Source organism: Saccostrea cucullata, unplaced genomic scaffold, assembly GCF_032062105.1.
Source record: "Saccostrea cucullata isolate Sc308-1 unplaced genomic scaffold, CSIRO_AGI_Scuc_v1 ctg2907, whole genome shotgun sequence".
NCBI classification, from domain to species: Eukaryota; Metazoa; Mollusca; class Bivalvia; order Ostreida; family Ostreidae; genus Saccostrea; species Saccostrea cuccullata.
Window position 1 is genome coordinate 34,101 of NW_026934863.1, and position 22,651 is coordinate 56,751.

The following is a 22,651-nucleotide window of genomic DNA, read 5'->3' on the forward strand; positions in this document are numbered from 1 at the left end:
AACTCTTTTTTGTTTGTAGGAATCGGGAACTTTGCAATAGCTTCCACTTTAGCCATAATGGGTGTAACATAACCTTGACCTACTTTATGACCTAAATACTCTACATAGGCATGACAAAATTCGCTCTTCTCAAGGTTCACAGTTAAGTTTGCTTTAGCTAAAATGTCAAATAAAGCACGCATGATTCGGAGATGTTCGTCCCATGTGTCGCTGTATATGACGACATCATCAATGTAGGCCTCGCATCCCTCGAGGTCTTGAAGAAGGGAGTGAATCATCCTTTGGAATGTAGCCGGTGCGTTTTTCATGCCAAAAGGCATTACTTTATACTGGTAAAGTCCATCTGGTGTAGCAAAAGCAGATATTTCTTTTGCTCTTTCTGTTAACGGCACTTGCCAGTAGCCTTTCAACAGGTCAAATTTACTGACAAATTTGGCATTTCCAATGCTGTCAATACAGTCATCAATTCTAGGTATTGGATATGAATCAGTTTTGGTAACAGAATTCACCTTTCTAAAATCTGTACATAATCGGTACGAACCGTCCTGTTTTGGTACAAGAATACACGGTGAGCTCCAATCACTTTTACTAGGTTCAACAATGTCATTGTCCAACATGTACTGCACTTCCCTTCTTAGGTACTGCAATTTTATTGGATTGAGACGGTACGGATGTTGTTTGATAGGCAGAGCGTCGCCAACTATAACATCATGACAAGCTGCATTAGTTTTCTTTGGAACATCCGAGAAGATTTGATGGGACTCATTCATCAAGTTTTTAACTTGTTCTTTTTGGTGAATGTTCAAATGTCCAAGTTTGGCATCAAAATCAGCCAAAATTTCTGAGTTTTTCAAGCGGACACTCTGATTACAATCTTTCTCATTCATCTCTACACTCGTATCACTTTCAATACAATTTTGAACAGTCTTAGCATTGGCTAAAGTGGAAACTGGTTTTACAGAATTTCGGTCACACCTTTCAAAATACTCTTTTAACATGTTAATGTGACAAACCCGTTTCTCTTTACGTCGACCTGGTGTCTTAACTACATAGATTACATCACTGATCTTGCTTTCAATTTCATAAGGGCCATAAAATCTGGCCTGTAAAGGATGACCAGGAATAGGTAAAAATACAAGAACCTTATCACCTGGCTTAAACACCCTATTTCTGGCATCTTTGTCATACCACATTTTCATTTTCATCTGAGAACTCTTCAAATTTTCTTGTGCTAATTTACAAGCATTGTAAAGTTTTTCTTTGAAATCAGACACATAATCTAAAAGATTAAGATCACTAGTCTCAGTCAGCCACTTTTCCTTCAACAATTTCAAAGGACCCCTAACTGTATGTCCGAATACCAATTCAAAAGGACTGAACCCAAGAGACTCCTGGACTGCTTCTCGTGCAGCAAATAGCACAAGATGAACCCCTTCATCCCATTCTTTTTCATACTGGTAACAATAGGTCTTCAGCATTGTTTTTAGGGTTTGATGAAAACGTTCTAGCGCTCCCTGGGACTCAGGATGATAAGCAGTTGATCTATACTGCCTAATACCCAACTCATGCATGACTTGCTGGAACAACCCCGACATAAAATTTGAGCCTTGATCCGACTGAATTGCCTTTGGTGCTCCTACAAAACTGAAGAACTTGGTTAGGGCCTTAACTATGCTCTTTGCCTTTATATTCCTAAGAGGTATGGCTTCAGGGAATCGAGTGGATGTACACATAATGGTAAGTAAATACTGGTTCCCAGATCTGGTCCTAGGCAAAGGTCCTACACAATCCACCAACACTCGACTAAACGGTTCTTCAAAAGCTGGAATTGGTTGGAGAGGGACGGATGGTATCTTCTGATTCGGTTTACCTACCATCTGACAGACATGACACGACTTACAAAACTCAGAAACATCCTTCCTTAGCTTAGGCCAATAAAAATGACTCAAAATCCTATTATAAGTCTTATTGATACCTAAATGACCAGCCATAGGTGTATCGTGAGCTAAACTCATGACATCTCGACGATAAGCAGCTGGGACCACTATCTGGTGAACAACACGCCACACTTCATCTGGAGAAGCATCAGGTGGTCGCCATTTTTGCATAAGGATGCCATCTTTCATAAAGAAGCATTCTCCAACTTTAGTAGCCTCTTCTGGTGGAAGTGCCCTCTTACTAAGTTGAATGATATCTGGGTCTTTATGTTGTTCAGAGAGTAAACGTTCTCGGCTGAAGATGTCCTTGCCTTGGCTAACTATTGGATGCAACTCATCATCCTCACCACCAAATTTTGGTAACAGTTCTTTCTTCTCTTGCTTCTTGATATTGTGTGGTTCCATGCTGTTTGAGTGCCATCAAGGTCAGATAAGAAAGTGTCATTCAAATCAATATCAACAGAGGAATTCGTCTCGTCAAAGGCTTGATTATGGTCTGCCTCCATTTCTCGTCTTCTGGCCATCGCTCTAGTAACAGCACAGGCTGGATAAATGTCATCATCTTCATCATCGAACATGACATCTGGAGTGATTTTCTCACAAACTATAGGATCTGGTACAACTTTTCCACCAGCTAAATCGTTGCCTAGCAACAAAGAAATGCCTGGAACAGGAAGAGTAGGTCGAACACCTACGATAACAGGTCCAGTAACTAAATCTGACTTCAAACTAATTCTATGCAGGGGAACATCAATGACGCCTAGCTCCACACCCTGTAATAAAACTGACCCACCAGTAGAAGTCTGCTCAGACAAAGGAAGCACGCCCTCTAACAATAACGTCTGTGCAGCACCAGTATCTCTCAAAATCTGGACAGGTTTTATTTCGCTAGAGTCACCGAGTGAAACAAATCCCTGAGACATAAAGGGCTTATAATCCTCCATAGAATCAATAGAACTGGACTGTGAACCCTGGACATCAGGAGTGTCAGAACAAATCGAAACTAAGGCTTCTCTATCTCCTCTAACTGCCGCACAAGCATGTGGTTGAGTTTTATCAAAGTCATTTTTTCTCTTAAGTTTAAAGCATTCACTGATCAGATGACCTTTTTTCTTACAATAACTACAAGTAGGAAGCGACCCTATTCCAGAAGATCCTTCAAAACGTCCTGGACCGGACTTAGAACCACCTTGGGATGGAGACTGGGAACTTGTGAAAGACTGAGACCCTGAACCACTCTTTTTATATGTGTCTGAATTTGTAGAATTACTGCTAGTCTGAGATCTTGATACAAAATTCTTTTTATGAGACAGAGCATAAGTATCAGATATGACTGCTGCCTCTTCAAGAGTTTTAACATTCTTATCTTCTAGATGTGTTTTCAAATCTTGAGTAACACATTCCTTAAACTCTTCTACCAGGATGACTTGGCGCAAATTAGCAAAAGTTTTATCAAGTTTCTTAGATCTAAACCAGTGATCGAATAAATCTTCTTTCTCTCGTGAAAATTCAACAAATGTTTGATTATCAAACTTTCTATACTTTCTGAACTTTTGTCTATACGCTTCAGGTACTAATTCATATGCTTTTAATATTGCTGCTTTGACCTTCTCATAGTCTGAACTTTCAGCTACCCCTAGTGCAGAGTATACCTCAGCTGCTTTGCCAACCAGTACACTTTGTAACATTGTTGACCAAACGTGTTGTGGCCATTTAAGATTTTCTGCGACTTTTTCGAATTGGGGAAAATACTTGTCTACAGATTTTTCTTGAAATTTCGGAACTAACCTAATATTTTTTGCTGCATCAAATTCATTCTTGACAAATGAGGGTTCTGGTTTATGCTGTAATCTTAATTTCTCTAACTCAAAGTGCTCTTGTCTTTCTAATTTGTCTAATTCAAATTTCCGTTCACGCTCTCGTTCTTCTCTTTCTCTTTCTCTGTCTCTTTCTCGCTCTTCTCTTTCTAATTTTTCTCTTTCTAATCGCATTTTCTCTAACTCTAATTGAAACTGATAGTCTGCCATTTTATAAGAGCCTAACTCTGATCTAACTGTATATTCTGGAAGATCGTATTTTTCAAAGATGTTTTCATCTACTAGTTTGTTTGCAACCTTAATTCTAATGTCTTGCTTTTTCTGAGAGGATTTAACATCTAACCCAAAATGCAAACCTAATGCGATCAAGTCATCCTTTTTTAACGTATCAAAAACCTGAACACTTGGTGAACTAAGAAAGTCTGTGACCGAAAACACCATGTTGATTTCTGCTGGCTTATAATCAAATTTAACGGTTCAATAAACAAAATTCTGACAATAAACTGCAAAAGTGCAAGAAATTCTTTATCCCGGACGAGCCCCCAATTCTGTTATGGGTCAGAATAACCCTAAATGCCAGCAAAGATCAATCACACAGTTTAAACTTAACAATAATTTATTTACAGTAATATACAAATCATTAAGTACAAACTTAGCAAAAATCTAAAAATACATACATCAGAGTGTCCGTTGCTGCACACAATGTCCCAGTGAAATTATATCCCAGTAATACCTCAATGATGCTTATACGACAATTCTATCTCTGCATCGAATTGACAGGGTATTTATACAGTAATATAAATCTAGAATATTCTAGAAATTGTAAATACATGATATTACTGGAAAGTTCTGGACATGCACAAAGTTCAAGAATGTTCTAGAAAAATGACCGAACATATGTTGACCACTCTGGAATGTTCAAGAAACTTAATGTTACTAATAATATACATGATGAAATAATACAAATACAACACACCTCACAACAATGGTTATATCCATTCTTGTTTCTACGCGATTATCGAGTTTCATGATAAACGTGATGAAGGATTTTGAAATAACGAACATCATTCAATATCAAATTCAATAAAACAATACAAAATATGAGCAGAACAAACGTTTCAATCGTCATCTTCCCTGGCTTATTCAGCAAAATACCTTCATCACCTGCATACTGGGTGGATATCTCCCAATTGACTCCATATACATGAGCAAGTTCTACTTATGAACAGTTTCTTAAAGGTCACAGATGGAAATTTATATACAGCACAAAAAATTACCAACGACACGAACAATAAAAATTGTCAAAATTTCGGGACGCCCTGTCCTTTCCTCAGAACAAAGAAAAAAAGTTAAAAGGCATAAGAAAAAAGGAAAAAGAGAAACAAAAACAACTAGCACTACTACTAAACACTAGATATTTACATACTTAATTACATGTTGAATTGGAAATTTTTAAGAACACTAATAAAGAAAGAAATCCAGATCGGGTGATATTGTATATGTGATATCGTAACAAATAAGTTTATATATCGCCTAGAGAACTCTCTATATGAATTGGGTGTACTTAAGTACATAACTTAAAATAAAACTTAAAATCAAATCTGTAGAGGAGTGTTACGTTTTAAATAAATTTTTAGTTCCGGGAAGCCTTATCAGTACCGCATATTGAATTCCAATGGGTACCGTTATTAGCAGACCTATTTTTATATTCGCATCAAGCAGAATTTGTGCAAAATTTTATGCGTGAAAAGAAGAGACCACTTACTGTGGCCTTCAACTCGACATTTAGATATATCGACGACGTATTGTCAATTAACAATGGTTATTTCCATTCCTACGTCGATATGATTTATCCTTGTGACCTTGAGATAAAAGATACCACAGAGTCTGACACATTTGTTTCATACTTGGATATTTTACTTGAAAAAGACGTTAATGGTATTCTACCGACCAAGCTATATGATAAACTTGATGACTTTAACTTTTCTATCGTCAACTTCCCTTACTTATGCAGCAATATACCTTCATCACCTGCATACGGAGTATATACAATGTATACCTCAGTTGATTCGATACGTAAAAAGCATGCTCTACGTATGAACAATTTCTAAAACGAGGTAAATTATTGAAGCAAGTTGATGAAACAAGATTATTGGCAGTCTCGTTTGAAGTCATCATTTCGTAAGTTCTATGGTCGATACAATGACCTTGTCAGCAAATACAATTTATCATTGAGTCAAATGCTAACTGACATTTTTCATACTTATTATTAGTTCATTATTAATACACTGATTTGACGATGGATTTTTCCGTTATTTCCTGATCATGACAAGGAACACACGGTGGGTGTGACCGGTCAGCAGAGGATGCTCACTCCTCCATGGCACCTGATCCCACCTTTGATGTTTCGGAAGTCTGCTCTGCTCTAATATCTTTTGTTTTATGGACTTTGAGATTCAATACTGTTTGTTATCTCCACATCCTTCTCATCATAGAGTCAAATTCGGACTGTCATATTTCATAATATTTCATAGGAACGTGCAGTGGCTAGAACGTCTGCTCCAGTGTCGCAGTGTAAGGAGTCAATCTTTCGAATCCCTATGTTTGACGTTTATTAGACCGGTCCTTTGGATGAGACAGTATAAACCGAAGTGTTGTTTTACAGTTGGTACTTTAAGCACAAAAAAGAGTTCTCCCTGTTCAATGTCCCTGAATGCCGAGTATAGGCCAAATTAACAGCTCTCTACATGGTGGCATTTCCGTATAAATGAAATATTCTCGAGAGGTTTGTTAAACAACAGACAAATAAATATACAAACTCTAATTCCTAGGCCATTGTTTAGACACTGGAGGACTCAGCGGGGGATGCTCACTCATCCCTGACAACTGATTCTAACTCTGATATTTTGGTCTCTGTGTTTGCTCTGCTCAAATATTATATTGTCTAATGGACTTTAGAGCTTAAATACTCTTCGTTATTTCCATATATTTTATACAATGAGGTCATTTAAAAATTACATTTTCATTCTGATGATTTTAAAAGTTTAATGAATCGGGTGTATTATGAAGCCTGAGAACATTGAGTATGTATTTCCACCAGTAATTGTGTTTTGGCCATGCATTTCTTCAGTTTGGCACCAGACATCATCCCCAGTGTTGAGCTGTAGAACAACAGATCCGGTTCTGCGCAGATAATGATGCGTGTTGGCGTCCAAGAATGTGATAGCCACTGACTGCGTTTTCTTCATAATGCGAACATGCATCATGTGAGAAGGATCAGAAGTAGGGGGTGCTGTAATTTCGACTGCAAAGTGGTAGATTCCAGGATATGGGGCGACAAATATTCCGTGAATGGGGTGGTACGAATTTCCAACGTTAAGCTTGACGTTATCAAACACGATGTGGGAATTGTTTGTTGGATTTGTAATACTCCTTGAGAGCTCCGCCACAAAAGCAACATTGGACCGGGTTCTCTCTACAATAGTTAATCATGATAGGTGTAGCAAGATTAAGACTGCCATTGTTTTGAATATCAGTGTTATGTTTAGGGTTGAACCTATAACCTATATCATTTTAGTAGCTTTATTTATTTGTTAAGACATATATTCATATAGAAAAGTGTATCCTTAAAACATTTTCATTATATTTCATTTAAAGCAAAGGCAATGTGGGAATGACGAAAATATCAAAAAAATATATCAGAGCAAAATAAGATTTGTCCTGAAATTTTTTCAATATAGGACCAACTAAACTAAATAACAAAGGAGATGACTTTTGACCTCGAATACTGTCCATTATCTCCACATATTTTATTACAACATATTATTTGCTTACTTTCTGTCTTTATCAAGGAATATCCTGCTATCGCCTTCTATACTGTTCGTTATCTACAAATATTTCATCGATCGTTGATAATTTTGATATACTGTAAAAGCAGAAAATTTCGTTGGGGATTAAGTTTCGTTTATTTCGTTACTAACAATTATAAACAAAATTAAATACCACACGAAATTGTCATATGACTATGTTTTGAATAGCGTAACTGTCGAAACAGCGACATTTAATGCCCACGAAACCGTTTTACATAACAAATCACCGAAATTTGATCCCCATGAAAATTTTGGTTTCTTTAGTGTATCAAAATATATTTTATTCATGTTTTAATCTAATGTAAAAATTCATTTTGGAACCAAATTTGTTTATGGCTCTTAATGACAAAGTTCGTGATTGACCCTCATACATATTTTTCTGTCTTTTTTGTACAAATATATTTTAGTAGGGTATAACTGCACTTAAAAATAGTATAAAACAACAGGTAATACTTTATGAACACACATATAACTTATGTCTACTTCCTGTGAATCATTGAAAAAATCAAGTATTACCGATTTCTTCCTTAAATTTAGTTATGAAGTATCGATCTTCATAAAATGCAATTATCACTGTTTACACTGATTAAAATCAAATCATTGAAAGCATACGCCACGGTTTTGAAAGTACTCTATACAACTAAGGGATTATGATAATTAATCGCGAAGATTAACCCCCTTCCCCACAGTCACGCATTTTAACGCAAATACCGTTGCCCCACAATCACACATTTTAACGCATATACCTTTGCCCCACAATCAAGCACTTTAACGCACATTGCGATTTTTTGACGTTCACTGCTCTGATACCGCGTTAATTTTAAATGGTATGACAATAAATGATAAGATAATTTCTTTTAAATTTCATCCTAATATATTTTGCAAATAAAAATATTTTCCTCGTTTTAATATGTCGGAGTCGTTCGATTTATTAAACGAAACTTGGAATGCGAGACAAATTAAGAAGGTCTTTCTTTTGACACTAAATAAGCCCACCACTTGAACCACTCGGTTAATGAAGTAGGTGTCCCCCAATGCTGTGCGAGATGGGACCTATGATCCAGAATTTATCAAATTCTACAAATAAATTTTTATTTAAGTATTTGATAAATGTGTGTGGAGAAATCAACAGAAGGAACGAATAAAATTCAAAAAAAAAAAAAAAAATCAAGTTAATTCATACTCATACAGCTGATTATCGGTTCTTTAGTTTTTTTTCCTGTCCAATTGTGTATGTATTTTATTTTATTGTTGTGTAAGGCGAAAACAATAAAATTGTATTTTTACGAATTGGAATTTAAATCGAACAAGATAAGATTTAATGTAAATTAAAACAGCACTTTATTCTATGAACCAAACCGTTGAAAAATATGTAGGTTGATTTTTAAATTTGTATGATTTCGTTATTAAGTCAACGTTTCCAACATTCGTAAAAAAAAGTGTTGCACTTACTCGTATGTATTGATTTATAAAAATATACGTATACACATAAAATAAGGTATTCGGGAAAATTTTATGCAAGTAAACTACATACTAGTTTGATATTTTTTAAAAACAGGGCTAGTACATGTGTAGTTGGGCCTAAAATAAAAATAAGTTTTTTTGCAGTTGCCTACTGACCCACTGAAAATGCACCCAACCCAAACTTTTTTTTAGCCATTTGGTAATTTTTTTTTCAATTTTTCAGAATATTGAAACAGTTTCGTTTTCAAATTTTGACACGTTTTTTTATCAATCAGTGGTTTATAACAAGAGGTGACCATAATATTCAAGTCTAGTATGTGTATAAAAACCTCTTTTATTTGTTATCTAACAAAAATCTTATTTTTTTTCTAAAAAAAAAAAAAAAAGAATGCCTACCTACCGACCCAGTCTACAAATTATAGGTCGGCAACTGCAAACAACGAATTTTTCAAGCTTGGCCTTGCTATAAAAAAAATGTGACGGAAATGTGTTGTTACGATACTCTAAAATTATTTATAGATATTGCGTCACTATAGCTATTATTTTTATTGTGTGACGTCATGTTCCCTTTCGGAAGTTCTCGGATGTCGCGAATACAGCCGAGGAACACCAGCACGCGATCGTCTGCGACACAGGATTCAAGAGACTTTAGACATTTGGCACGGGAATAATGGACTTTTCATACTTCATAATTCGGCTTGGGCTTTGGGCTAACCGTGGAAGTATTGTCGTGTAGATAGCGATCGGTGTCCGTGGAGCTGGAGGACTTCCCTTTTGATTAACAGCTGAGTAAATTCTGTCCGCTAATATTGTTTATTTGTAACTGTGTGTAACTGTTTCTGTGTGTTTATGTAACCTTATTGTTTGTTTTTATCATTAAAATTTGTTAAAGTTTTAATTCATTATGCCTGGTGTGTTTTTTGTAAGTGTGTCATCGAGCTGTAAATAGATTTGTGTATTTGGCGCACGTTACAAATTAGGGACTCGTCCGGGATAATCGAACTTTTGGCTTTTTGTGGGTAAATTTTGAAAACGATATCTCGGAGATTTTGATCACAAATTATTTCATTTGGGAATTTAATTTATTATCATACACACCAGTCAAGATGGTTTTTAACTTGGAGGATTTTTTGAATGCACCAGATGCGCGGTTACTTCAAACACTTAAGAAAGATGAATTGTTTGAATTTGTGTCAAAGTTTCACTTGAATGTTAAGCGCAGTGCTCGGAAAATAGAAATTAGAAATGCTGTGGTTCAGTATTTAGTTCAGAGAGGTATTTTAGATGATAGTGCATTGTCATTGGTTGAAGATTTGAAATCTACTGAAATTGAAAATAGAAATTTTGAATATGAATTAGAATTTAAGAAACTAGAAATTGAGCAAGAGAGAGAAAGACGTGCCTTTGAAAGAGAAAAGAGAGAATATGAAAAAGAGAAAAGTGCGCAAGATCGAGAACATGAGTTACAGATTAAGAAATTAGAATTCGAGACTCAAAAGATAAAACATGAGTTAGAACTTGAGGCTAAGGCCAAATCAAAATCTGACTTTGATGTGACAAAGAACATAAGACTTGTCCCTAAGTTTCAAGAGAAAGATGTTGACAAATATTTTATTCATTTTGAGAAAATAGCAGAAAATTTGAAATGGCCAAAAGAATTCTGGCCACTATTGTTACAGAGTGCATTTGTTGGGAAAGCGAGGGAAGTCTACAGTGCATTGTCACTTCCACAAAGTACAGATTATGATGTTATTAAGAAAAATGTCTCAAAAGCATATGAACTTGTACCAGAAGCCTACAGACAGAAATTTAGAAATTACAAGAAATTCAATGAACAGACTCATGTTGAATTTGCAAGAGAGAAACAAAATATGTTTGAGAGATGGTGCACTTCTAAAAATGTTGGATCAAACTTTGAAAGGTTGAAACAGGTCATTTTGATTGAGGAATTCAAAAATTGTATACATCCTGAAATTAGAACATATTTAGATGAACAGAAGGTTGAGACTCTTGAGCAAGCTGCGACTGCGGCTGATGATTATGCACTAACACATAAGGTATCTTTTGTAAAACTCAGTACAGGTATTAGTCAACAGAAGATGGTCACCTATGACAGTTCTCGAGAGGGACCAGACACTTCACAGGTAACTCAACCTAAGATGGCCTACTCTGAGATCAAAGGTAAGGACAAGAATAATGAAACCTTAAAGCAGGCACCCATTTGTAATTATTGCAAAAAGAAGGGTCACATTAAGTCTGAATGTTGGGCATTACAGAGGAAAAAACCTGTAAGTAATGATGGTAAGCCAAGTCCCACTGCTCTTACATCTGTCCAAGGTAAGGTTTCCTGTAGTCAGTTTGAGAACACTGCTGTTAAGCCAGAGTCTGATGTTCTTAGAGAGGAATTTAAGCCTTTTGTATTTAGTGGTTTAGTGTCGGTGGATACCGACTCACACCCTATAAGAATTTTAAGGGATACAGGTGCTTCTCAGTCTTTGTTACTAGAGGGCGTATTGCCACTGTCTGAGAAAACACATACTGGTTCTGAAGTGTTGATTCAGGGTGTAGAATTAGGACTTGTGAAAGTTCCTCTTCATGTTATAGACTTGAAGTCAGATTTAGTCTCTGGATCTGTGGTCGTAGGTGTTAGACCTACTTTACCTGTTAAGGGAGTTTCTCTTCTGTTAGGTAATGATTTAGCTGGGGGTAGGGTGGTACCTGACCCAATCATTTGTGAAAAGCCTAGTCTTATAGGAGAGGTAGAGGAGGAGGAGAAAGAGTTATTTCCTTCATGTGTTATTACAAGGGCTATGGCTAAGAAACTAGAACATGCTGAACAGACGGTAAGTCAGAAGTTAGATACAGGGAAGGACTTGTCTATAGATCTTGATGAGACATTTTTGTCAGCTATGTTAGATTCAGAAAGTCACATTTCCTCAGAGGATCAGCAGTCTAAAGGTGATGTATTTGGTTTACAGGAAATGTTAGACAACACACCTCTTACTAGAGATAATTTGATATCTGAACAAGAGTCAGATGTTAAATTACAAGGTCTCATTGAACAGGCTTTGTCTCCAGAGGAGGCAGAGAAGGTTCCTGTTTGTTATTATAAGAATCAGGGTGTACTCATGAGAAAATGGCGTCCCCCTGATGCTTCAGTAGAGGATGAGTGGCAAATCCACCATCAAATTGTAGTACCTAGGGCATATCGGAGAACAGTCATAGGGCTTGCCCATGACACACCAATGTCGGGTCATTTGGGGGTCACAAAGACCTACCGTAAGGCATTGACTCACTTCTTCTGGCCTAAGATGAGAAGGGATATAGTCGACTATTGTAGATCTTGTCATGTCTGCCAAGTAGTGGGAAAACCTAATCAAAAAATCCCTCCTGCTGCTTTAAAGCCTATCCCTGCTTTTGATGAACCATTTACCAAGGTCATTATAGACTGTGTGGGTCCCTTACCTAAAACCAAAGCTGGTAATCAGTACTTGTTGACAATAATGTGTGCATCGACACGCTTCCCTGAAGCAATTCCCCTGCGAAACATAAAGTCTACAACCATTGTCAATGCTTTGACCAAGTTTTTCACCAATTTTGGTTTGCCCCAGTCAGTACAGTCTGATCAAGGTCTCAATTTCACATCCAAGGTCTTTAAACAGGTAATGCAGGAGTTAGGGGTTAAGCACCATACATCCAGTGCATACCATCCAGAGTCCCAGGGGGCTCTTGAGAGGTTTCATCAAACCTTGAAAACTATGATTCGAACCTATTGTTTGTCGAATGAGAAAGAGTGGGACCAGGGAATCCCCTTTCTTTTATTTGCTGTTAGGGATGCAAAACAAGAATCACTAGGTTTTAGTCCCTTTGAACTTGTATATGGTCACACTGTGCGAGGACCATTGAAATTGCTTAAAGAGAAATGGTTGGTTGAAGAGATTGAGACAAATCTATTAGATTATGTAGCAAAGTTCAAAGAAAGGCTTAGTCAGACTTGGACGCTAGCCAGAGAGAATCTAAAGGTAAGTCAAGACAAAATGAAAACCTGGTATGACAAACGTACAAAAACTAGAACATTTAAGTCAGGAGACAAAGTCCTTGTCTTGCTACCAATTCCGGGTCAGCCTTTACGTGCTAAATACTTTGGCCCATTTGAAGTTGAACGCAAGGTCAATGACTTGAATTACGTTATTAAGACACCAGGTCGACGCAAGAGCAAACAGCTCTGCCACATCAACATGATCAAACAGTATCATGACCAAACTGACATAGATCACCCTAAGGTAGAATCAGTTGCTGCTTCAAGCACTGAAGTTAAGTCTACCCAAGAACAAGACAAACTTGCACATGAGTATGATCAGTCTACTCCCAAGTTGAAAAACTCTGATGTTTTGTCAGACTTAGAGACTAAACTTAACCACTTGCAAGAATGAAAAAGAAGAGCTTATGTCTCTTATACAAGAATTTACACATTTATTCCCAGATGTTCCTAAAAAGACCAATCTTGTATATCATGATATAGATGTTGGGGATGCATCTCCTATTAAACAACATCCTTACAGAATGAACCCTGTAAAACAAGAACACTGTAATGCGGAACTGGCCTATATGTTGGAACATGACATCATTGAGTACAGTAACAGCCCTTGGAGCTCACCCTGTCTCCTTGTTCCCAAGCCAGATGGGTCATTTAGATTTTGTACTGACTTCCGCAAGGTCAACACAATTACCAAAACTGACTCTTACCCGATTCCCAGAATTGAAGACTGCATCGATAAAATTGGTCAGGCCAAATACGTAAGTAAATTCGATCTTTTGAAAGGGTATTGGCAGGTCCCATTGACTGAGAGAGCGAAAGAGATTTCAGCCTTCGTTACCCCAAAAGGTTTCTACCAATATAAGGTTATGCCTTTTGGGTTAAAAAATGCCCCTGCAACCTTTCAAAGGATGATTAATCATTGACTTAGTGATGTAGATGCAAGTGAGGCATACATTGATGATGTGATAGTGTATAGTAACACTTTTCAAGAGCATTTGTCACATATTAGGGCATTATTTGTGAAACTTTCAGAGGCAAATTTGACTGTAAGCCTAACAAAAACAGAATTTTGCCATGCTGTTGTTGAATATTTAGGCCATATTGTTGGTAACGGCCATGTTAGACCAGTGTTTGCAAAGGTTGAGGCAATTGTAAATTTTCCAGCACCTCATTGTAAGAAAGAACTGATGAGATTCTTGGGAATGGCGGGGTACTATAGAAAATTTTGCCCTAACTTTTCGACCATTGCTAACCCATTGACCTGTCTCTTGAAAAAGAATAGCAAATTTATTTGGGATGAATCATGCCAACAGGCCTTCCAACAAATCAAAACTATTCTCATGGTCTCTCCAGTTCTTTCATCACCAGATTTTGATAAAGAATTTTTGTTGCAAATTGATGCTAGTGATGTGGGTTGTGGGGCAGTTTTGTTACAAGAAGATGAAAAGTATGTTTGTCATCCTGTTGCTTATTTTTCCAAAAAGTTTTCCAAATGTCAAAAAAATTATTCAACTATAGAAAAAGAGTGTCTGTCCATGTTATTAGCCTTGCAACATTTTGATGTGTATGTGAATTCATCTGTACATCCAGTTGTTGTTTTCACTGACCACAATCCACTCACATTTGTTCACAAAATGAAAAACAAGAATCAGAGGCTTATGAGATGGAGTTTGGAATTACAAGAGAAAAATATTGTCATAAAACATATTAAGGGAAAAGAAAATTTAATTGCAGATGCTTTGTCAAGAGTATAGGTTAATTAAAATGTTGTTTTTTGAAATGTATGTAAATTTTGTGAAATCATGATATTGTTTCATTGTAATTGTAAAAGTTTTCATTATACTCAAACTTTTCTTAAAGGGGGGAGGTGTTACGATACTCTAAAATTATTTATAGATATTGCGTCACTATAGCTATTATTTTTATTGTGTGACGTCATGTTCCCTTTCGGAAGTTCTCGGATGTCGCGAATACAGCCGAGGAACACCAGCACGCGATCGTCTGCGACACAGGATTCAAGAGACTTTAGACATTTGGCACGGGAATAATGGACTTTTCATACTTCATAATTCGGCTTGGGCTTTGGGCTAACCGTGGAAGTATTGTCGTGTAGATAGCGATCGGTGTCCGTGGAGCTGGAGGACTTCCCTTTTGATTAACAGCTGAGTAAATTCTGTCCGCTATTATTGTTTACCTTTTTTTGTGTGTGTAATTGTAACTGTATGTGTTAATTTAGTATGATTATTTGTTTTTATCATTAAAATTTGTTAAAGTTTTAATTCGTTTTGCCTGGTGTGTTGTTGTAAGTGTGTCATCGGGAGCCAAAAATAGATTTGTGTATTCGGCACACGTTACAGTGTTATATATTGTACGATAGGCGCACGGATAAACAGGCAGTTAACATCGGATTAAAAAAACAGATCCCACGATAAAGCATGCCTCAGTGAAGAATGTGCTAAAATTGCAAGCATCTGTGATGAGTAGATGCTGCGAAAACTGCGATCAAAACTGTTACGGACAGACACACAAACAGTTAGATAGACGGACAAACACACCAGGTAAAACAGTATACCCCTTCCTCGGCTTCTGAGCGGGGGTATAGTTAAAAGATGTGTCCAGTGATTATTTTTATAAGTGGGTAACTATTTTTGATACGCCTTGAGTACGTTTATATTGTCAGACTGAGTATATTTAAAAATATTAACTTGTAGTTTAAGAATATTTACATCAAAATAATAAAGGTAAAAGCTTTGATTAGTTTTTAAAGATCAGTATCATGTGTCTCGAACAAAGTGCAATCACTGACATAATATAATTCAAGTGTATTTGTTTTGTTTTTTTACCTATCGATTATTCATAAACTTTGTAGACATAAAACTCACCCCCCCCCCCCCCCCCCCCCCCAAAAAAAAAATAAAACCAGAAATACAAAAATAATGTCGGAAATGCTGAGCATAATTCCTTAAACTTTATAAATGTAGTACACAGTTTCTAATCAGTCTTTCTATATAACAAGCTGTTGATTGAAGAAAAGAAATGCCAGAAATGCTGAATATACCGGTAATTCCGAAAAAAAAATCGAGTTTTTAGCGCCTAAACGCATTGCTGCTCATACATGTATCTCTGCACTACCCTTTGAATACAGTCACAAGTTAATTGTCCATTCACAAAGTGGATGTCAAATGGTTATTTTTCTGTGTATAACATAGACATATAGCTGGTGGAAGAATCACATAATACCACGTAATCGTCCTCTTATGGAAAGTTTACTCCCCTATTAAGTTTTTCTTAAACCTATCATTTCTAGTGTATGCAGTGTTGACAAACTTGAACCTACAGAGTATATATATGATTTATTGTTCGATTTTGATTTTCAGTCAGAAAAGTCTTCATTTCCAGTTTTATTACCTGAAATTTACTCTTTCATAAATGTCGGAAAATAAAAGTCAACGAAAAATTGCCAATAAGCTATAAAATATCAGAAAGAAAAAAGGTGTAAGAATATATATTTTCATTACTGAAATAAAATGCAGTCAAATTATTGAGATAATCTGTTTTTATTCTCCATTCTGATTCTTATGAACATTTATTTCGGTCAGAATTGCATATCTTTTACAAACACAATATTATTTTTTATGCCGTTATTTTGTATGTTTTGAAAAATCTGTGTATCTTCTACGCACCAACTCCTGATAGATCCTGAGTGATTGATTAATTTTTATTGAATATCATGTTTCTCATCTGACTTTATTTTCTGCAGTTTTTTGTTTTTACTACGCTATTCTTTTTTCTAAATGTGGACAGGTTTTCGTCTGCATCGACGCTGCATGTTCATAAAATTAATCGCGTTCAATATGATAAAGAGGGCAAAATGTATTCCTTTGACAACACTTGGAAAAATTGTGGAAATACTTACAATATCAATTTCTCAATAACTACAGCTACAATTTATGCATTTCCAAAGAAACCATTTTAGGTGTACTCCTTGATTTGCTCTACAAAAAATCGGAATACTTCCGGCACCATCGGGAAAAATGTCAAGTACTGACCGCTACGTCCGAGAAGTTCTTGGCCTCTCTTGTAAACTATAACTAGAACATTGTTTTTAAAAATGTGTTAAAATTCCATTCTTAAGAAAAGAAATATTTTACTTCGATGGGTTTTTTTTTATTTTTATTTTTTTATTCATTTATTTATTTATTTATTTTTTTTGCAAATTCAATAAAAAAGTTTTTTCTTTATTTCATAGCTTTTTAAAGGTGATGATTTTTTACTAGTCCTCATGTATCTGTAGGTGTAAAGATTCCTCAATCTTCGCTAGCGAAGGGTTTCCGATCCGCTTCACATCTCCACCTCTGTAGATTTCGGATCGAAAAACTTTGGCTAGCAAGGATCTCATCTGTATATCGGCCAAAATATCAAAAAGATGTGATCAATTAAATTTTCTCTTAAAAAAATAAAATGTTTCCCTTTGACAATTAACAAGCTACTTTATTGTTCAATATAAAATTCAGCTATATATTTCAACAGTATTTTTTTTTGTAAACTCTTAATAAATAAAATTAAACATGCTGAAAGCTATAACTTCTGTTTTGTCCTAAAAATCGGTAAAATAACTTTATAAAATCTTCACTGGTGATAATAATTCTCTTCAAGACCCCATTCCTATTTTTATTTAGAAGATTCTGCAAGTTTCGATAAAATCGTTATGCATGGACCGAAGAAATAAAAAAAGGGGGGGGGTGTCGTTATTTAACACGAGCATAAAATGACACCCTGTCTGAAAAATCAAATAATTATTTTCATTGATGTTTAGATTTAAATTTGAAATTTAAAATAAATAAGTTGTAAGCTAAGATACTGAATTAAGTTTGTAACATTCCACATTAAAGAATTATTTAAACAAAATAAACAGGATTAAATCACCACATCAATACTTGAATTCAACATTAAAGATGGTTGCATGAATATTATGGTGATATATACAACATTCATTGCTACATACACAGTGTAAATATTCATCTTCAAAACTACGTCTTTTCAGCACGTAATCGCAAATGCGCTGTGGGGAAAAGGATAACGTCATCAAAAAGTAACAAATGTAATGCTACTATTACGTCACAGACGGCGCGATAGACAGAGTTAATTCACTATTCAATACCAAAGTTACCTTTATGTTAGTGACTTTTTAACAATAATCTTGGGAAAATTTGGGAAACATTTTGTCTATAGACATTGGCACATCGTATTCTAGATGCATTCAAAAAAGTCAGATTTATCTCCAGGATATGATTTTAACATAGACAGCTATACACAAACAATAATATTATCTTCCTTCAAATATTGTAAGACATATTATACGTAATTACGCAGTGAATAGTTCTATCATTTTTTACAAAATGAAGGAATCAAAACCAAATATACTTTTTTCAACAAAGAGGTGTAGGACATGAGAATTTACCTTGAACAATCGTAGCATTCATTTGCTCAATGACTGTTTTCAAAGCTTGGATTTCCTTCTCAAGTTTCGTAGCATTCATCTGCGCAATTATTGCCTTCAAACCCTGGATCTCCTGGTCAAGTTCATTTCTAGTGATGACCTGGTCACCGTGGTTGATGTTTTCTAGAAGAATTGCGGATATCGTCCCAAAATCTATCAAAAGAATTAAAGTTCTGGCAAAGAACATGATGGTGTTTATCTGCATTGTAAAATTAGACGGTCTGAAGATAAGAATAGTGCACAATGTCTTAAGGTCAAGATCTAGTAAATGACTTTAGACTAGTCTTGTGGTGCTAGATCCATTATGACGTCATAATCAATTTCAACTTTCTTTTTCCCGTACTTTACGGCTTTGGCAGAATTATGTAGAAAACAGGGTATGTTCATGAAATTCAAGTTGAAATCATATGAAAAGTAAACCGGATACCTATATTAAATTTGATATTGATTTATAGAAGAGGCCATGAACATACTAATTACCATTTTCTGAGAGACTGTAGGCAATCTGGATACATTTCCTTTGCCGAATACGGAAAAATCTCCTATATTCATGACTGGTTTTCTTAATTTTTCATTGAAAATGACAGTTTAAAATACAGTTTTTCATCTTGTTTACCTATGAATTATGGCCCGAAACACCTAGTTTGACCAAGCTTAACTTGTAAAGCATCAATAAAGGAATTTATTTCTCAAATCTGATAAATTTGTAGGCACCTTTCATTTACTAGAAAGGAAATAACACAATTAACTAATTTTTTTGCTATAATCGTGTTCACTCGGAAAAGATTTGTCATCTTATGCATCTTATGGGGAAAAAAACTTTTTTTTTTCATTCATTTTCATGCACTCTCCATCTTTATTTAATTAGCAGCATATATCAATATAAGAATATAAAAGAATTAAATCCACATTAATGAATTTCTCAAAGATCTGCATGAGCCAGCCATTTTTCTTCCTAAAAAAGACAAAAGTTTGTTCAGTTCAACTGGAGATTTGATGCACGATACAGAGTTTAGCATTACTCGGTAATGAACTTCATATCACATTATCTAATACTTTTGTCCAACTTTATTCGTTACAATGGTACAATAAACACAAAATAACAAATATCTATCTGAATAAATAGAGTTGAAATATAGCTGAATTTCTTATTTCTTCTTTTCAAATTAGCTGGTAAAAGAAAATAATATCAGCAGCTCCAACACCAAATGCACATTTCTCGGAGCACTGATTCACTGCAACAATTGTGTACGACACATCCAGTGTATCATTTCTCATATAACACTCCCCGTAAAACTCCAGACCAAAGAACTGTAACATTCTGTTTCTGGTCTCCTCTGCACACGCCCGGACTGTCGCGCCAATGTCATACCAGTTTATCTGGGGTCTCATATTAACATAACTCAGAAATCCAGGGTTAGCACCGGCAGCATAGTAGCAACCAATAGGTGTAAAGTCCCGAGTGTTTGGTTGGATCATCTCTCCATTGTCTACAATGCAACGGTTGAATATCCCATAAAAATCAAATAAGCACATTTATATCTAAAACACTTTTTTAATTCATTCTTATTTCAAAACCCCTTTTATGTGAACTTTTTTTTGAATAATAACATTTTAATCATTCAATCATATTGATTAGCATTATAATATGCACTTTTGTAATGATAAACCACAACATAAATTCTCTTAAAGAAATTTTAAATAATATGTTTATACATGAAATCATTTATATGTACATTATGTACATATTGGAGTGTATGCATGAAATACATATATGGAGATAACGAACAGTATTGAAGTGTGTATGTACATTGCATGTACAGCTTCTAAACGACAATCCAATGACCGGAAGATACCCTGAATACAACCAGAAAAGCCATCATTCCACTGACATTGTTTCTTGTACACACGTGTTGGGCTGTGTTACCCTAACCTTACCTTGAATACAACCTGAACAGCCATCATTCCATTGACATTGTGTATCCTGAATACACGTGTAGGGCGCTGTGTGATCACTTCCCTGTTCACAGATCAGGTCATACCTACATCTGTGGTTACTACAGCTTCCCATGTACAGGTCCTCCTATTTGAAAAAAAAATATAACACCCATGTGTAACTATATAAGAAATGCTCAATATCTTCTTCCCCAATTTCCTCTAGTTATATGTTGTTATCTTTTATTTTTGGAAAGAAGAATAATCATTTGACTATATGTGATAATGATAGAAAACAAAAGTTTTAATTTAATTAAATGTATGAAACTGTACACACTTTTTATCTTCATGCACGTAAAGAGAAACGCACAAAACTATGTTTTTGAATTTATGCCGCAACTGTTTAAAAACATTTCCTAAACATATGGAAAAATCTCCCTGGAGAATTTAGTACGGTTAGTTAGAAGAAAGCATTAACAAATATAGATATACGAGGTTTATCCCAAATTTTCATATAAATAGCCTTAAAAACAGACAGTTGTTGTCATTATTTTCAAAGTGTTGTTTTAGGATGTGAAAATTTGAATTTTTATTTGAAAGTTGTCGTAAATGTATACCATTATTTAAATTATTATTTTCTCTTGGTTCGATTTGATTATTTATTGTTTCTACATGTTTATGTCATAAAAAACGCTCAAAACAGAAATTTCAACGCATAATACTATTTTAGTATATGATATGTTACGATATAAATATATGGAGAATACTATTTTAGTATATGATATGTTACGATATAAATATATGGAGAAGTCGAACAGTTTCTACGTTCATTCCATTGACAAAACTGTTCGTCGTGGATTTTGTATCGATCACTCGTATATACAAATATAAAAATTTAAAGAGAAATAAAAAGAACTGAATTACAACAAAAAATATCAAACCTACCAACGGCCATTAAATGCTGGCTAGTTTTATTTCAAAAAGTGTCTACAACATTGAATTTAACAAGTGGTACATACATCTCTCCAAACATCGACGTCATAAGATCTAACGTGACCGGAATTTTCCATTTGTGTTCCAGGTGTAAGGTGGCCTTTGTAGTTTAAATAACATTTCCTCCCTATGGTATCAAAGTTGATAGATAGACATTTTCTTTGAAACTTGCATTTCCTAACACAGGAGAGCAGGGTATATGTAGAGAAAACAGAGTATGAGGCATTCACGATAACCTTTCCGGATGAATAATTGAAGGTCACACGGTAACATGACCTGGTCAGTGATATCAGAATTAGGAGGAAGACCACGGTCTCAGATTTCATTTCAATATCATTCCAATAAGTAAACCAGCGCAGTGTCAAACTTTCCCCTTACGTGCTGAAACTATATGGAATATTAATACATCATATTCTATATCCATTTCTCATAAAGGAGAAATTAATAAAGCCGTTTATGTGAAATGCTCCTCAATAATAACATTGTTATACACACTATAGGAAACTGATTTGATGTCGGTTATTGCACTGTAAAATAAATCAAATTAATTTATTGCACTGTAAGATCAATGCAATTAATCAAGTTAGAGGTCGGATTTTTCTTACATCCAATTGCTTATGCTTATTCGGATGCCATCAGCTGCCGTTACAAGGCAGTGTATTTAGAGCTGAACTCGGCATTATTGCTCATTGTGAGAGAAATGATCGCCAAATATTTAGCATTTACTTAAGGAATAACTGTCTTATTTTTCGAATTCATGAAGTGATCAATGGATTGGCTTGTGTGATAATTTGCATAAACGCCGAAGGCGTTTATGCATAAAATTATCACACAAGCCAATCCATTGATCATCTTCATGAATTTGAAAAATCTGACAGTTATTCCTTATATTTACATGCTTTGATTCCGCCAATCCACGGGCTCCAAGCCTGCTTCTCTCTAGGTGTTGTCCCGCCCTGCACGTGGTTTTTTTTTTTTTGGAACCGCGCCAAAACATTCATGAGGAAATCAATTACATTTACAATTGGTAATTTTATCTCGGACAAAGACATTGGAAATGTAAATATTGTGACATGAGACCTATAAATGTGTCTGTC

The 22,651-nt window shown here is 35.3% G+C and overlaps 3 protein-coding genes across 3 annotated transcripts; 1 reads left to right on the top strand and 2 right to left on the bottom strand.

The window, feature by feature from the left end:
• Positions 1 to 6,798: 6,798 nt before the first annotated feature.
• LOC134241465 (complement C1q-like protein 4) lies at positions 6,799 to 7,549 on the bottom strand. Its single transcript, XM_062723503.1, has 2 exons — positions 7,543 to 7,549; positions 6,799 to 7,229 (listed from the first exon to the last, which is right to left on the bottom strand). Exons 1-2 carry the CDS (start codon positions 7,547 to 7,549, stop codon positions 6,799 to 6,801), a joined length of 438 nt encoding a protein of 145 aa, XP_062579487.1.
• A 2,644-nt stretch (positions 7,550 to 10,193) lies between these two features.
• On the top strand, positions 10,194 to 13,520 carry LOC134241462 (uncharacterized). The gene has a single exon (XM_062723500.1). The coding sequence runs from the start codon at positions 10,194 to 10,196 to the stop codon at positions 13,518 to 13,520; it is 3,327 nt and encodes a 1,108-aa protein (XP_062579484.1).
• Positions 13,521 to 19,499: 5,979 nt separating this feature from the next.
• On the bottom strand, positions 19,500 to 21,958 carry LOC134241464 (uncharacterized). Its single transcript, XM_062723502.1, has 3 exons — positions 21,581 to 21,958; positions 20,565 to 20,709; positions 19,500 to 20,116 (listed from the first exon to the last, which is right to left on the bottom strand). Exons 1-3 carry the CDS (start codon positions 21,878 to 21,880, stop codon positions 19,788 to 19,790), a joined length of 774 nt encoding a protein of 257 aa, XP_062579486.1. The 5' UTR covers positions 21,881 to 21,958; the 3' UTR covers positions 19,500 to 19,787.
• Between the last annotated feature and the right edge of the window lie 693 nt (positions 21,959 to 22,651).